Below are 16,702 nucleotides of genomic sequence, written 5' to 3' on the forward strand. Positions count from 1 at the left end.
TCATATGGTACAATATTTTGGGGTAACTCTTCAAGTCAAACAAAAGTTTTCAGAGTCCAAAAGCATGTAATACGTATTATTTGTGGAGTAAATTCACGGACATCCTGTAGAAACCTCTTCAAAGAACTGGGCATACTAACTACTGCCTCTCAGTATATTTACTCCTTAATGAAATTTTTCCTAAATAATATATCTCTTTTTTCAACAAACAGCTCAGTTCATACATAGAATACCAGGAACAAAAATGATCTGCACAAGGACTTAAAAGCACTTACTTTAGTTCAAAAAGGGGTCCACTACTCAGGAACACTCATCTTCAATAATTTGCCAGAAAACATAAAAAAAATTAGTTACAAATAAAGATCAGTTTAAAAGAAGCCTGAAAGACTTACTAGTGGCCAACTCCTTCTACTCCATTGACGAATTTGTTAATAGAAACAAATGATGTATTGTATATACTCATACTATTAGTATTGTTATTTCAGCTTAAAAATGATGTATTGTATATACTCATACTATTAGTATTGTTATTTCAGCTTTAAAAAAAAGTGATATGTTCCACATCCACCAAGATCTCCTCAGTATGGATCTATGGAACAAAAAACTAATCTAATCTAATCTCTAATCTACAATGTTGCAGGAAGGCGTCATCCATCCCTCAAGTGGGCCGTGGTCATCACTATTATATTTCATTCCTAAAAAGAATGCTGTGTGGTGACCATGTGGGGATTACCATGCCCTGAATGCATGTACAATCCCAGATAGGAATCCATTCCTCCTGGTAAAAGATTTTAATCATGCTCTGTCCAGCAAAAAAGTTTTTAGTGTATTAGATTGCAATAAAGCATGTTGAGAAGACTGCATTACTACTGTTTTGCCTACCATGATGACATCTTCACCTATTCAGCCACTCTGGAAGAGCATGTGTGTCACCTGTTAGAAGTGTTAAAACAACTCAATGAGTTTGGAATCATTTTGAATACAGTCAAGAGCGTATTCAGCAAGGCAGAAATTACATTCTTGGGACATCTTATTTTGTCCAAGGGGTCACACCTGCTTTTAGAAAAGATTGAAGCTATCCTCAGCGTACCTTGACCAGAAGTGGCCCAGGAACTACATCAATTCTTAGGGGCCTTTAACTTTTACCGATGCCACTTACTTTATGCAGCAGAGCTTTGAGAACCTCTGACAGCAGCACAAGAAGGTCACAAAACTAAAGGAAAAATGCCCATGCAGTTGACCCAAGCAATGTTAGACACTTTTGGGGTGGCCTAATGAAGTGTAGCAGAAGCACATCCTGTAAAGGATGCCCCTCTCACACATGTTGTTCATGTGAGCCAATCAGCTATCAGTGATGCACTTCAACAATATGTGAATGATGCTTACGAGCCACTTGCCTTTTTCTCCTGGAAGCTGATGGCAATGCAGCAGCAATAGAGTGTGTAGAATAGAGAAGTGTTAGCCATTCATGCTGCTATAAAATACTTTTGTATGCAGCTCAGGTCAGAGTCTTTAGAATATATGTGGGCAATAAGCCTCTAACATCTGCATACTGGAAGAATAAGTGTTCTCCATGATGTTGTAACCAGCTAGAGTTTATCTCACAGTTTTCTTTGGACATCCAGCACATTTCAGGTCTGAATAATGTGGTCGCAGAGTGTTTGTCCTATGTCAGCACTCTTACACAGACAGTTGTCTTGACACACCTGGCCATAGCTCAAGAATCTCACAGAGAGCTTCATGATTTCCTGGGTGACACTTACAGCTCAAGTTTGTTGAAGTTCCAGCCTCAGATACTAGAGTTTATTGTGATGTATCTAAAGGCAAAACCAGGCTTTTTAGGCCATTCAAACTCTGCATGGTCTATGCCATCCAGGAGTTAAGGTGATGGTGAAACTACTCGTAGTCTACAGCCATTACATCTGGCCAGGACTGGAGAAGGACTGTCGACAGTGTGCTCAAGTGTGTACACAATGTCAGTGTAGTAAAACAGCATGACATGTGCACTCATCAGTAGGCAGCTTCTCTGATATGACATATACACATATACACATTGATGTCATTGGGCCACTGCCTCCCTCTGAAGGGAAATGTTCTTTCTAAACATTGTGGACAGATTTACATGTTAGCTAGAGGCAATTCCTGCTGATAATACCTCCAATGAAACTCTAGCAACTGCATTTGTGTCACAGTGGGTTGCATGTTTTAGATGCTTGCTAAATATAACTATGGACAATGGACAGCAATTCGAATCTGATTTTTTTTATCAAACTGAGCAGCTTCTGTGGAACAATTGACCTTTCTACTGCAAACTACCACTGTGCCTGCAATGCCATAGCAGAATGGTAGCACTGTTCCCATAAGGTGGCTATAATGTGCCATGAGACAAACTGGACGTCAGCCTTGCCACTAGTTCTGCTGGAGCTTTGGACAATGTGCAAACCAGAACTGGGTGTGTCACCAACTGTATTAGTATATGGTGAAACCTTAAACCTGCTGGGTGAATTTGTTGATTTGAGTGCTACACCAAAAGGCAGCCCAGACTCTCCACATTTCATTGATGAAATAAGAGAGAGAATCTCACATATCCACCCACAACCAGCATCCCAACATGGTAAGCACCAGACTTTTGTACACAATGAATTAAATAGATGTACACATTTGATGCTATGTAGGGCTGGAGTTAAACTATCGTTAACACCTCTGTATGCAGGCCCTCACTGATCTGTCATGAGATGTGACAAAACATTCGAGATCATGGTCATGGAAAATGAAATACCATCTAAATTGACTGTGTTATGCCTGTGTTTGTTGTAGATGAACCTGTTGGTATCCGCTCTTGTCCTCCCAAGCCACACCCCTTGTCTGTTGCAGAGCAGCGAACTCCAAACCCGCAACAATGATGTCTGCTCACAAGATGTGCTCCGGTCACAGTGTGTGCTTCCCAGCAAAGTATGTGGACAATTCCTAGGGCAATGCATAGGACGACACTCTGCTCTCCCATGGGGGGCTGTGTAGAAACTGCAGGAGGTCGTGACTGGCTCATGCCTGACAGCTAGAGATCAGCTGATTGCAAAATGTCAGCTGAGTTGGTGCACCAGCCACAAGGGGTGCTGGCAATTGACTGCTCTTTGTTGAGACACAGACATCTTTGCTTCTTACATATTTACTTTTTCTGAGATGTTGATGGAGACTCTATGAGGTGCATTCAAGTTCTAAGGCCTCCAATTTTTTTTCTAATTAACTACTCACCCGAAATCGATGAAACTGGCGTTACTTCTCGACGTAATCGCCCTGCAGACGTACACATTTTTCACAACGCTGACACCATGATTCCATGGCAGTGGCGAAGGCTTCTTTAGGAGTCTGTTTTGACCACCGGAAAATCGCTGAGGCAATAGCAGCACGGCTAGTGAATGTGCGGCCACTGAGGGTGTCTTTCATTGTTGGAAAAATCCAAAAGTCACTAGGAGCCAGGTCAGGCGAGTAGGGAGCATGAGGAATCACTTCAAAGTTGTTATCACGAAGAAACTGTTGCGTAACGTTAGCTCGATGTGCGGGTGCGTTGTCTTGGTGAAACAGCACACGCGCAGCCCTTCCCGGATGTTTTTGTTGCAGTGCAGGAAGGAATTTGTTCTTCAAAGCATTTTCGTAGGATGCACCTGTTACCGTAGTGCCCTTTGGAACGCAATGGGTAAGGATTACACCCTCGCTGTCCCAGAACGTGGACACCATCATTTTTTCAGCACTGGCGGTTACCCGAAATTTTTTTGGAGGCGGTGAATCTGTGTGCTTCCATTGAGCTGACTGGCGCTTTGTTTCTGGATTGAAAAATGGCATCAATGTCTCATCCATTGTCACAACCAATGAAAAGAAAGTCCTATTCATGCTGTCGTTGCGCATCAACATTGCTTGGCAACATGCCACACATTCAGCCATGTGGTCGTCCGTCAGTATTCGTCGCACCCACCTGGATGACACTTTTCGCATTTTCAGGTTGTCATGCAGGATTGTGTGCACAGAACCCAAAGAAATGCCAACTCTGTCGGCGATCTGTTCAAGTCATTTGGCGATCCCCCAAAACAATTCTCTCCACTTTCTCAATCACGTCATCAGACCGGCTTGTGCGAGCCCGAGGTTGTTTCGGTTTGTTGTCACACGATGTTCTGCCTTCATTAAACTGTCGCACCCATGAACGCACTTTCCACACATCCATAACTCCATCACCACATGTCTCCTTCAACTGTCGATGAATTTCAATTGGTTTCACACCACGCAAATTCAGAAAACGAATGATTGCATGCTGTTCAAGTAAGGAAAACGTTGCCATTTTAAGTATTTAAAACAGATCTCATTCTCGCCACTGCCGGTAAAATTCCATCTGCCGTATGGTACTGCCATCTCTGGGACGTATTGACAATGAACGCGGCCTCATTTTAAAACAATGCGCATGTTTCTATCTCTTTCCAGTCTGGAGAAAAAAATCGGAGGCATTAGAACTTGAATGCACCTCATATCATTAATGCTGCTTTTGGTTAATCGAACATTATTTTTTCTTTTACTGTGTTAGATGTACGCCACACCAAGTGTCATTAAAAATAAAATGTTGAGTTTAAATGTGCCTGCAGATAGAGACATTGAGAGATATCAGGCAAGACTTCTAGTCAAACACTGTGCTCAGAGGAAGGATTATGATTATGATGAAACATACAATGTTTTGTGCCAAATGGATGTCAAAAAGGCCTTTGAAGATACCTCAAGGTGTTGCAGGTCATAAGAATCAAATCTTAAAATTAAAAGAAGGCTTTTTATGGACTGAAGCAGGCTCCTCACATGCAGAATGGAGCACTTGATAGTTTCGTCAAAAGTATTGGACTTAGACAGTCAAATGTTGACATCTGTTTGTACAATGGTAATTTGGAAGCTGGTAGAGTGTACTTACAAGATCAAAAGATATTTGGAAAATCAGTTTTTCATGCAAGATATGGGAGAATTTAAATTCTTTTTGTCATTGATTTCAAACAATTAAATGATGGAATGATAATGACTCAAACTACATATTTGCAAAAACTACTGGAACATTTTTACTTGAATGGTTGTAACCCACTTAAGACACTAAAGAAGACCAAACTCACAATGGAAAGCAGACTAGAGCTAAATAATGATCAAGATTACTTATGTGAATTTAAACTGTTTTGTTAGTTGATAGGTAATTTGATGTATGGATACAGTAGTACATTATTTCAGCAGAAACCAAACCAAATCAACTGAGATCAATTGGAAGGTACTTAGAAGAGTATGGGAGAGTGGGAGCTGAAGTGATTCTTTGCCACATAGATGCAGATTTTGGCAGTTGAGAAGATAATAAGCCTTCATCAGGATTCATTCTGCAAGTGTATGGAAATACAGTTTGTTGGACTACAAACTGTTAAAGCTGAGTCTCCTTATCTTCAACTAAAGCTGAATATATAGCCATGGCCACAGCACCAAGTGAACGTCTATGGTTAGTTCAGCTGTTGACATACATAGATCTCAACTACCTAATGAGAATTCTTGAAGACGGTCAACCTTACATTCATTTGCTTGAAAGATGGGAGTGTTGAACAATGAAACACATTGATATTAAATGAAATCTGATAAGAGACTATGTGAGCAAAGGAACTATTGGTATATGTTATATAAATACAAAAGAGCAGCTGGTTGACATTTTGACTTAGCCATAACCCAGTGAAAAATTTGAAAAGTTGTGAGAGCAATTAAATGTTGTCAGGGTGGGTTGAGAGTTGTTTAAATTGAGAAGGACTGTTGAGGGCTGCAATTCAAATATCTCAAATGAACTGCTTTTTTTCCAGTATGTTTCTTTTCCTTTTTGATGGCAACACTGTGCTATTATCTTTTATTTTGTTGATGATATGTGCCAAATGTTACAGTTTTCTTGTGCTTATTCAGAAAACGATAAAATTTATCTGAAGTTCAACAAATAAATTGTTATTATTACAAGTAAACTGATAATTCTTGTGCTTGAAGAATGGCAACCGCTTTCTTTCTAAATCTATCACATATCCACATACAACTTGATTTTTGGTATCAATAAAAATCAAAACTAATCAAATATATACAATATTATGCAGAAAACCTATGAAATAGTCACATACTGCACTAATTTGTAAAGGTATTGACCATCGCTTCACAAAGCTCTTGACAGAACTGACTGTTATGATCAATTTGTTTAACAGTATTGCAGATTGTTACTTTTTTTTACATAAGGGGAGGCAAAGCAGTTAATACATAGGATTATTGCCAGTATGGTTATGGTTTAGATATTTGTTGTATTTCACACTGTGAAAGACTGGATTTGAAGTTACCAGCTAAATGGAATCAGTAATTGTAAGGAAATTGTGAAATTATTTACTGCATCTCGAAGCACTAAATTGAAAGATATGTACAAATATTCTCAGGTTATTATTTTATGATTAAGTATCAAGGACCTTTGATTTCTACATGGGAGATATGTAGAAATGTTATTTTTTTCTAATGACATACAGGTAACTGAAGGCATGTTGCAATATGTCTTGGTTGATGTACCAGTTAAATCACTTGATAATCAAACTATAATTAACATTTTTTTGGTAAATCAGATAATTTTCTATAGAATCAACTATGTGGTTAGGGTAGCTGGGGCAATGACTTCAATTTGAAACTGCAGGAAAATCTACCCCTTATTGACCACACTATTAGAAAAACTGCTTTACCCCCACCTACCCTATGTTACAAGTTTGATACTGAGTAAAATATCAGAAACTTATCAAAAGTCAAAAACTACTACATCTACCCAACCATCTTGATCCATGGCTTTCAGGATGTCAACTGAGAGAATTGCAAGTTGGGTTGTATGTGACCAGTGTTTTCAGAATCCTTGCTGGTTGGGTTGGAGATCAGTTTTTTTCAATGTATCTAACTGTGTCTGAGCTCATAAATGTTCAAATATTCTACAAGATATGGATGTCAAAGATACTGAATGATAATTTTGTGGGTAACTTCTGGGATCAGCCTTGTAGTTGGGTGTAAACATGCCTTCCTCCAGCTATTGGGTACAGTTTTTGTTTGAGGTATCTAGGGTATATTAAGGCTAAAAGAGTGACTAACTCAGCTATATCAGATTCTGCTAGAGATTCCATTGCATCATGGAGCTATGTTCAGTTGTAATGATTACAGCTGTTTCTCAGAGCCACAGAGATAACTCTTTGCATTGGTGCTCCATCTCTAATGACCACAGGGGACCTTAAATCCTAATCATTTTTTCCTTCCTTCCTATGGTAGTCACTGATGGCTTCGTATATTGCCATTTCGACATTCAAGTGTGTTGCATTAGGCATCTGTCTATACTCCTATGCAATGTTTCACATCTGTTCTGTAGTTGTGGCTATTTCTTTAGTGTATGGTCATAATTTGTTGAAGACTTTTGTGCCAGAATATAAAAAGTGACAACAAAAGTCACACCTGAAGGCAAAATCTACAGACAAAATATTTTTGCACCTTGCACTGTGATTCTGCACGTACATATAATGTGCATAATTCACTTAACAATGCATGGTAGAGGATACATTGCCCTGGTATTAGACACTCTTCATTTCATTTGAGTAAAATATACACTAAAAAAAGTAAATAAATAAAATTAAATTAAATTTTTAAGAAACCTGCATTTTGCTGGCTGGATACACAATACCAGGATTTCAATTTGGCAGATGGACTAGGGTGGAGTGGGCGTTTTGTGGGGCAAGTGAGTAGGAAAGAGAGAGGCAGGAGGCAGAAGAGGGTTGGGGGTGAGTAGCTAGTGGCTTGGAGGGAGGTGTCAGGTTTGCTGGCTAGGAATGCAGGGAGGATGGGTAGCAGATGCACAGGCTAGGCATGTGATACATGAGTACTAGAACTGTTGGGGTGCGCCAGATGGTGAAGGTGATATGGCGATGTGGACTGGGAAGGAGTAACAGGACAGAGGAAGGGGAAACTGTTTGGTACAGGGTGTTGGAACAGTGGTTTAATGGACTTTCAGGCCAGGAGGGATAAGCCTGTGGCAGGATTGGAGTATGAAGTGCTGGGTGGATGGACTGATCAGGTTTTGCACCTGGATCTTCCACAGGGATCATATTGTGAGATATGCCTTCTTCCCATACATTGTTACAAAATATAAATGAAAAAGAAATACAACAAATACATCTGAGGGAAAAACAAGAAGACTTACAAGTAGGTAATATGTCTTTTCTTCCAGCCATCAGATCCCACAATATATCTCTTGCTCCTTGTCCTGTTGGTATGCTTGATGTCAGGAACTCCACATCTTGGGGATTTCATTAACTGATAAAATATAACACTACAGTTAGCATAAGACTAAGTGACAGAATGAAAGCAGTATCTGTATGTGAACCATAATGACTGAAGGTTAATTTCATATTTTCAAAGTCAACGAGAAAATGTGAATAGGATGTTATGAATTGCATAAAACCAGATATTTGGTCAGAACATATACTTCATCTGCTTTTGTTGTTAGCAGTATAGCATAGGTTTTTTTTTATTTTCAGATACCATAGTCCTTAGGTCTATTTTAATTCTTTGCTGTCTGTAAGATAAAATTATTATAAAAGTTGGTAAATAAATTTCTAATTTTATCGTGATGGTTCATTTATTCTTGAGACAACATACTGATGAAATTTAGTTATTTTTATCACAGTAATACAGTAAGCAACTGTACCTGAAGTGTTGCATTGTCAAGAATGCCTGTTTGGTTAATAGCCCCAAATCTCTGCACCTGTTTGATGACTTCAACCATGTCTTCATTTTTGTACAGAGACTCAGATACTTGTGAGCTTGGATCCAGATAACCATACTGCTTCATGAAATCTAGCTGAAAACAATATTGGGATTAGATAAAGGAAGAAGAATAAGTAGTAGTTCAAATAGTTGCCTCAACTTGTATCATTTAAAGAAAAAATGTTACTGAAAGTCATTATGAAATTCGAAACACAAAATGATGTTTACTGATTTAATGAAACATTTTACTGACAGCTGAAATGAAAACTAAAATATTATTATGGCATTAATTATATTCTTCTTGCAATAAAGATAATTATCTCAGTAGCAAAATGTAGACGTTTATGGGATAAGACTAAACTGGATGAACAAAACTGAACATAAAATGAAAGCATAGCAAATATGTTTATTCAGTATCCAGTGTGCATATTTTGTTGATCTTTATAAATTACCTTCATAAATACAAAATGAAAAACAGTTTTGGCTGTTCTAAAACAAGATTTTTTCTTACAGCATAGAAATATTAATTAAAGACCTGAACTCTTTTATAGCAGGAACTGGCAAGATAACAAAAGAAACATTAAATTCTAAACCTTAATCTTACAAAAGCACATGTTAATAATAGAAGTAGTAAAGGTAATCATTCACTGTATACTTTAGCGACTATTCAAAACAATCTTAAATGGAACAATCAGATTACACAAGAAACGGGTAAGGCAAACTCTACATTGCAGTTTATTGGTAGAATCCTTCAACAAAGTAAATTGCTTACAATACTTTAGTTCGTCCAGTCTTAGAGTTTTGTTCGTCTGCATGGGACCCTTACCAGTTGGGTCTGATTCAAGAGATTGAGAAGGTCCAAAGAAGAGTGGCAAGATTCATGACTGGTACATTTAGCCATCATGAGAGCGTTACAAATCTCATAGAAAGTTTGAAGTGGGACACACTTGCAGATAGACACCATGCTAAATGGAAGAGGCTGCTCACTAAATTCCAAAATCTGATCTTCGCCAAAGATGCAGCACATATATTATTACCACCAACTTTCAAATTGTGCAATGATCACCATTCAAAGATAAGGGAAATTAGAGCTCGTACTGAGCATTCAGACAGTGGTTTTTGCCTCACGCGATCTGCGAGTGGAACAGAGGGGGAGAAATATGACTTTGGTGCAAATAGTGCTCTCCGCCACACACCGATTGGTGGCTAGTGGAGTGTATGTGTAGATTTAGATGTAGATAGGCATTGAGAGGTGAATAGGAACATAAGTAAGACCGAAATCATTGATAAGCTTTTGGACAATGTTCTTCTTTGGGAATGATAGACTAACAAAAATACTTACACATTTTAACACATTGTACCCTGTAATGTTATACAGCATTCTGGAGAAGTAGTGTGTCCCTCTAGGCTTCTTACTTGTGAAAGATATGAATAAGAACTATAAGACAAGTTGTTATAGAGGACACACATATAGTGCACATTTGATATTTTATTTGCATGTGGAGAACCATGCCAAGGGGTAGCAGATGTGTTCAACACAGGACAGCACTCACAGTAATTCAGTGAGAGGAAGTACCTGCACTGACAATAATATATAAGCTCCTAGCATCGCCGGCCTACAGTGAAGAAGTGCAACATTCTTGAAGGAATACATATGGAGGCTTTGTGCTGGGCATTCTGATTTGACAATTAATGCTACCTAGAGGATATTCTATATATTAGGGGCAATACATGGATTGGATATACAAGAGGTGTCTGCATACTTATTCAAGGAAAGTAGAAGTTGCAATGTTGCATTTTGTTGCAACAAGCAGAGGACAATGAGGTAATGAAGTACTTCATTGTCACATTGAAGGAAATGCTCCAAGAAAGTAAGATCAAGAACAACAATATTAAATGAGCATTAGGTAATACTCTATGTAGCATGTTTAATGATGTGAGATATTATGTTGAGTACAGTGGGTAATAGGAACAAAACACAGTGGGGTGGGGGCGGAATAGGGATGGAGGAAGGGAAGGGTAATGGCTGGAGAGGAGAGGCAGCAAGGCAGTAGAATAGTAATGTGGCACTGTGTGCCTGCCCTGGTGCAGGAGGGTAATCTGTGTGTGGCACTCATTGAAATGGAAGAGTGGGTTAAGGGGAAAGGAAGAAGATTGAGACTTCCACTGTGTGGTTGCAGATTACATAGAATGGGAGACATGGGAGAAGAATAGGGATGAGTGTGAAACGGGGGTTAAATGAGTTTGAGACCAGAAGGATTACAGGAACAAAGCATTAGAACAACTGCCATCTACACAATTCAAAGAAGTTGGTATTGGTATTGGAGGATTCAGGTGTCAGGTAGTGAAGCATGTTGTGCTCAGCAGGATGCTCAGCAAGTGTGTGGTTAATCACAGTTTGGCCATTCATTGGATTCCATAAAAGATGAAATTTCAGAAAAGTTGAAAGAGTTAGTATATACACCAATAATGTTTAGATATTACAAATAGCATTAACAAGTGAAGTAACATGATATAAGCTTTAACAGTTGGTGTTTACTTCATAAAACTCCTGGCCTGAGAGACCTGGTCAATATCTAAAACCATTCCTTGATGTTTCATTCCCAGCTGTGGTAGACATCTTCAGAGGAAACCCAACAATTGCAATACTGGCCCAAGGGCCACCAAATTCATGCAGTGCGTAAAGAGCACCACCATTTGTCATGTGGTGCTGGTTGCATGCTTATCTCTGGTTGCACCATCATTCTCAAACAGAAGTAATCAATTGTCTATCTGTAGGTACAAAATTGACATCCATATTTTATCTAACTTAAAATCTCAACCTCCTCCTTTTCTGTTAAAATTATTATGATCTTCACATATTTTTATGGTTTCTCTGCAGACGCAAAAATACATTGTCATTGTTAAAATGCTCATCTCACTGAATTTTATTTCATGATTTCCATCTTGGGAGACATGTTTTGCTATGGCTGATTTGTGATTTGTCACTATGTCCCAAATTTCAGTTCCTCTTGTGTTCAGCTAAGTGAGTGTCGGTACTTCTTTCTGTATTACCAACACATACTTGCCCACAACTTCAGGGAATTTTGTATACCTAGGTGGCGCTGGTGAATGCTGTGCATTTTTTGCCATTCATAAGCATTCTTTTATCTTCTTGGTGGGTTAAAGATTGTTTCAATTCCATACTTGGCCAATACTTTCCCCATCTGATACCTTGTTAATACAAAAGAATAAGCCATTTTTCCTTATTAGTCCTGACTTTATCTCTTCTTGCATGGACTGCTCAGGCCACCTACTTACTGGAGTAGCTATTGTTCTTGAAGTCAACTGTAGGCAATTCAGCACAGGTTGTAAATAAACCAGCACACAAATTTTCTTAGCCCTGTCCACCTAGGTTTTAATGACATTTTTTGTCTTGGGTGAGGTTGGATTTCTTGTGGAAATGTCGAACAATGTTGGTAGGTTTCCTGTACATCTTACAGCCCAAAGTACCATCCACATTTTTGACCATAGATACATGCAGAAAGGTGAGTTGCCCATTGCTCTCATTCTCCAATAAAACTTGAACTTTTAGGTTAATACTACTAAGGTATACAAAGAAGAAATCCATGTCTTCTTTACTATATGTCCATACCACAAGTGTGTAATCTACAAAGTAGTACCACTTAGTTAGTCTTTTACTGGCTACCTGCAGTGCTCATTGTATGAAAATCTCCACAAACAAATTACCAGCAACTGGAGTAAGTGGGCTGTCCAAAGCCACCCTGTTGATTTGCTTGAAGACTGCTGTACTGGAAATACCTTGTACTGAGACAGTGTCTAAATAAAGGTACTAAGTCAATCAGAAAAATATCTGCAACATATTAAACACAGTCTGATCAATCCCTAATGCAAACACCTGGCAGGGATTTTTCTGCCCGGCCAGCTGCCAGCTGGTGGCGATGCTGGCTGGCCTGTGAGGTCTTTATTTATTCAAGTAGCATGTGTTTGTTAAGCAACATAATACAGTGTATTGAGTGAAACTATTTCAAATGAAATGTCAAAATACAAGTATTCTATTCACTAAAGAGTATTCATCTATGATTCATACATGTGTACAGAATCAGCAGTTTTCAAGAGAAATTCCCTGATGTTCAAGGTCCTAATTAGAATACAGTTCATTGACTGATGAATAAATTTTCCAAAACAAGAAGTATTCTTGACAGGAAACATACAAAAGCACATATAGTACTCACAGAATGAACTCTTGATAACACTGTGCATGCTCTGGAAAGGTCTTTTAGAAAATCAGTTTGACATCTTTCTCAGCAAATACGGAATTCTTATGGCTCTGTTCAAGTTGCTACAAAATTACTGACATTACAGTCCTATAAAACAACTGCAGTGCAAGAACTTAAACTGGGTAAGCCTGCAAAAAGTTTCCAGTTCTATGAATGTATTTTGAGAAAGGTCTGTGACAGATAAATTGATCCTCACCTAACTTTCTTTTCAGACGAATCATGGTTCCACCTAAGCGGAAACATTAATTCACAAAATAACCATTACTGGAGTTCTGAAAAGCCTATCATAATACACCACACACCCTCACATGATAAAAAAATATAAGTGTGATTTGCTATTAGTGGAGAGAGAGTTTTCTTCCAGGAAACAGTTAACAGTGAGAGGTACATGGAAAATATTTCATGTCCTTTTTTGGTCAATTAACTGAGAGAGGATGTGGTTTTGCAGGACTCTGTGACAGCACACACAGCAAACTTCCCATTACAGGAAATTAATGACATGTTTGAAGATAGAGTTATCACTAACAGCATATGGCCTCCTCAGTTCCGTGATTCAACCCGCTGTGATTTGTGTCTGTGTGTGTGTGTGTGTGTGTGGGGGGGGTGTTGCATTAAAAGAGAGATTGTACAGATCAAACTCACACACTTTATATGAATTTAATACTAAAAATCATTAAGAACATGGCGCCATTTCTCAAAGGGAACAGCACACCATAATAAGCAACTTCCTAAGCATGTTTCAGACAGAAATGCTTAAGCAATGAGGGGAGGCAGTTCCAGCACCTCCTTGCTTAGTGTACATTCTCTTAAAGTGTTTATGTTAAATATGTTAAAAATAACTAACATGACAAATCATACTATATTTACCATGGGCCTCCTGTCACCCATGCCACAGGTACAGCAGCTGCCTTCACCAACTCCTCGCACACCGTGAATGCAGTTGCATTAATCATTGACCACCCTCTAGTTTCATTCACAGGAATTATCATAAATAGGAATACAATACAAAAACTGACAAGAAGCTTTTAATTTTTCAGGAAAATGTGCTGAGTTCTTAACACAACTATCAGTTCTACCAATGTACACCTGTAGCAATGTCACTAAATATCTGATTATCTTGCAAGTGGGAGACTCAACGCACTCACAATCAGTCTCAAAGGAACCTCTGACATGTATTGTCATAGTAAGCCTTACAGTATGGGCAGGTAATCATCTGTCCTACATTGTTGTTTCTTACTGTCCAAGGACAAAGACACTTATACCAGTTGATTGGTACTTCTTAAGACTTTTATTCCATGAACTTTCTGAAGCTTCTTATAAGCTGTCAGAACTGGAAGGTCATTAATATTCTTGTGATGTTCTTCACTCTCCATCACAGCTGTGGTGCTACCCACGTCAGCAGTAAGCACCAGAATGTTATATCCAACAGCGCTTCCCTTTCAATTTGTGACAAATTATGGTAGGTGGCTTAGGTTTATGTAGTACTCTAGCCGTTTGTATCCTAATTTCATTAGCGGGCTGTGGGATAACATATGGATTCCTGCCTAGGTATTTGCTCTAATGTCCTCTGTGGAAACCTTGTGATGTCACGGCAAAATTACTTCCTTTAGATAGAACTGGACTAGCACCTTCAGTTAATTCACTACCAGACAAGTTAATAATCATTCAAGAATTGTCAGCAATTAAAACTTCTCATTTGTTCTTCTGTAAGTTATCAACCTTGCTGTTCTATCTATTAATCAACACCTGTGCACTGAGTTCCATGGCTCTGAATGTTAGCCCATTAACCTTTTCCTAATCACAACACTGCATGCCATTACTGATATATAAATGGAGGTGATAAAGCTTACTGCTAGCTTCCACCACTTACTGCTAGTTCCCACCAGTTCTCTCAATGTCTAATGGATCTGCTCTTGTAACACTGTTAGTTCTATGTGGCTGCAAATGTGATGAGCTTGTTCTGGGAAAACTGTACTCCTAATCAACTTCAGAAATTTTAGAACTATTGAAGTATCCTGGCAATGTAACAGGAAAGTGAGCATACCCAGTTGTTGCGCTTTCTTCTTGTGCAATCCATCCAGTCGTAAAACCAATTTTCACATGTCCTCCTCATAGAGGCAGAAAAGTGTTGGCCAAGTATGAGGTTCAAACAATTTTAGACCCACGAATCAGATAAAATAATGGTTAAGAATGGTAAAATACATACATTGTTTGCAGACACATGGGTATACAAAATTGCATATAGTTGTAGGCAAGAATATATTGAAACCATAAACAGACGTATTAACGCCCTGTAATGTAGCAGGCCAGGAACCAACAAAATGAAGATATCGATGCCAGGGTTGATGCATATTCTGATACATATGTCACATGTAGAACAAGTATTTTGTAGGTGGCTCCCTAAATACTACTTGTCTCCACTACTGTACAATTTAATAATTACCTTTAGACTCAGGCGCATTTCCAGCTTTCAGATTATCATTATTTTGTGTAATTCTATTTTGAGAGAAATTTCCAGACTGCTGGTTTTGCATCAGCTGCTCAATTCACATTCTCAAGCTCTCTGTTTCACAAACATCAGATGTATAATGTTCATTAATAAAGCAAGACTCAAACCAAATATTAGCAATGGAAGACCTTTTATAATTAAAAATCAAAGCAATGTTAGCTGAAATTAATCATTAAGGTCACACTCCTGGCAGAATTCCATATTGAGAAACATGTTTAACAATGGATCAACTTAATAAGTTAAGTGTATTTTCATATTTTGTAGATCATATTTCTGTATCTGTATCTATATAAAAGCACAATTTTTATTATAAATTTAATTATATACATATTAAAACAATAGTATGTGCAGTTGTGATTGTCAAAAACTTGTTTACAAAACAGTGGCAGAGACCACCTTAGGGGCACTTTTTCAGTAGCAATTTTACAGTGAAGTATGTGTGTAGTTCAGTCAGTGTTTTGTCTTGAGTTCAGTCTCCTTTGTAATATGTCTGTCATGATTGATGCACATTATGTACTTAATACAAAGGGTCTGCTACTCCTAAAATCCTTTCACACTCTCACTTTCCAATATACACTCCTGGAAATTGAAACAAGAACACCGTGAATTCATTGTCCCAGGAAGGGGAAACTTTATTGACACATTCCTGGGGTCAGATACATCACATGATCACACTGACAGAACCACAGGCACATAGACACAGGCAACAGAGCATGCACAATGTCGGCACTAGTACAGTGTATATCCACCTTTCGCAGCAATGCAGGCTGCTATTCTCCCATGGAGACGATCGTAGAGATGCTGGATGTAGTCCTGTGGAACGGCTTGCCATGCCATTTCCACCTGGCGCCTCAGTTGGACCAGCGTTCGTGCTGGACGTGCAGACCGCGTGAGACGACGCTTCATCCAGTCCCAAACATGCTCAATGGGGGACAGATCCAGAGATCTTGCTGGCCAGGGTAGTTGACTTACACCTTCTAGAGCACGTTGGGTGGCACGGGATACATGCGGACGTGCATTGTCCTGTTGGAACAGCAAGTTCCCTTGCCGGTCTAGGAATGGTAGAACGATGGGTTCGATGACGGTTTGGATGTACCGTGCACTA

General features: G+C 38.8%; 1 protein-coding gene across 2 annotated transcripts in view; it reads right to left on the minus strand.

The window, feature by feature from the left end:
• The window catches only part of LOC124790981 (matrix metalloproteinase-14-like), a 121,937-nt gene that overhangs the window by 73,415 nt on the left and 31,820 nt on the right, over window positions 1-16,702 (minus strand). Inside the window, exons 2-3 of one of the 2 annotated variants that reach the window (XM_047257825.1) lie at window positions 8,750-8,902; window positions 8,243-8,355 (exon numbers count right to left, since the gene is read on the minus strand). In XM_047257825.1, the coding sequence (XP_047113781.1) occupies window positions 8,243-8,355; window positions 8,750-8,902 (266 nt within the window). The remainder of the gene's footprint in view (window positions 1-8,242; window positions 8,356-8,749; window positions 8,903-16,702) is intronic. The other variant, XM_047257826.1, reaches the window with a different exon arrangement.

The sequence above is a fragment of the Schistocerca piceifrons genome, chromosome 1 (assembly GCF_021461385.2).
Source record: "Schistocerca piceifrons isolate TAMUIC-IGC-003096 chromosome 1, iqSchPice1.1, whole genome shotgun sequence".
Taxonomy (NCBI): domain Eukaryota; kingdom Metazoa; phylum Arthropoda; class Insecta; order Orthoptera; family Acrididae; genus Schistocerca; species Schistocerca piceifrons.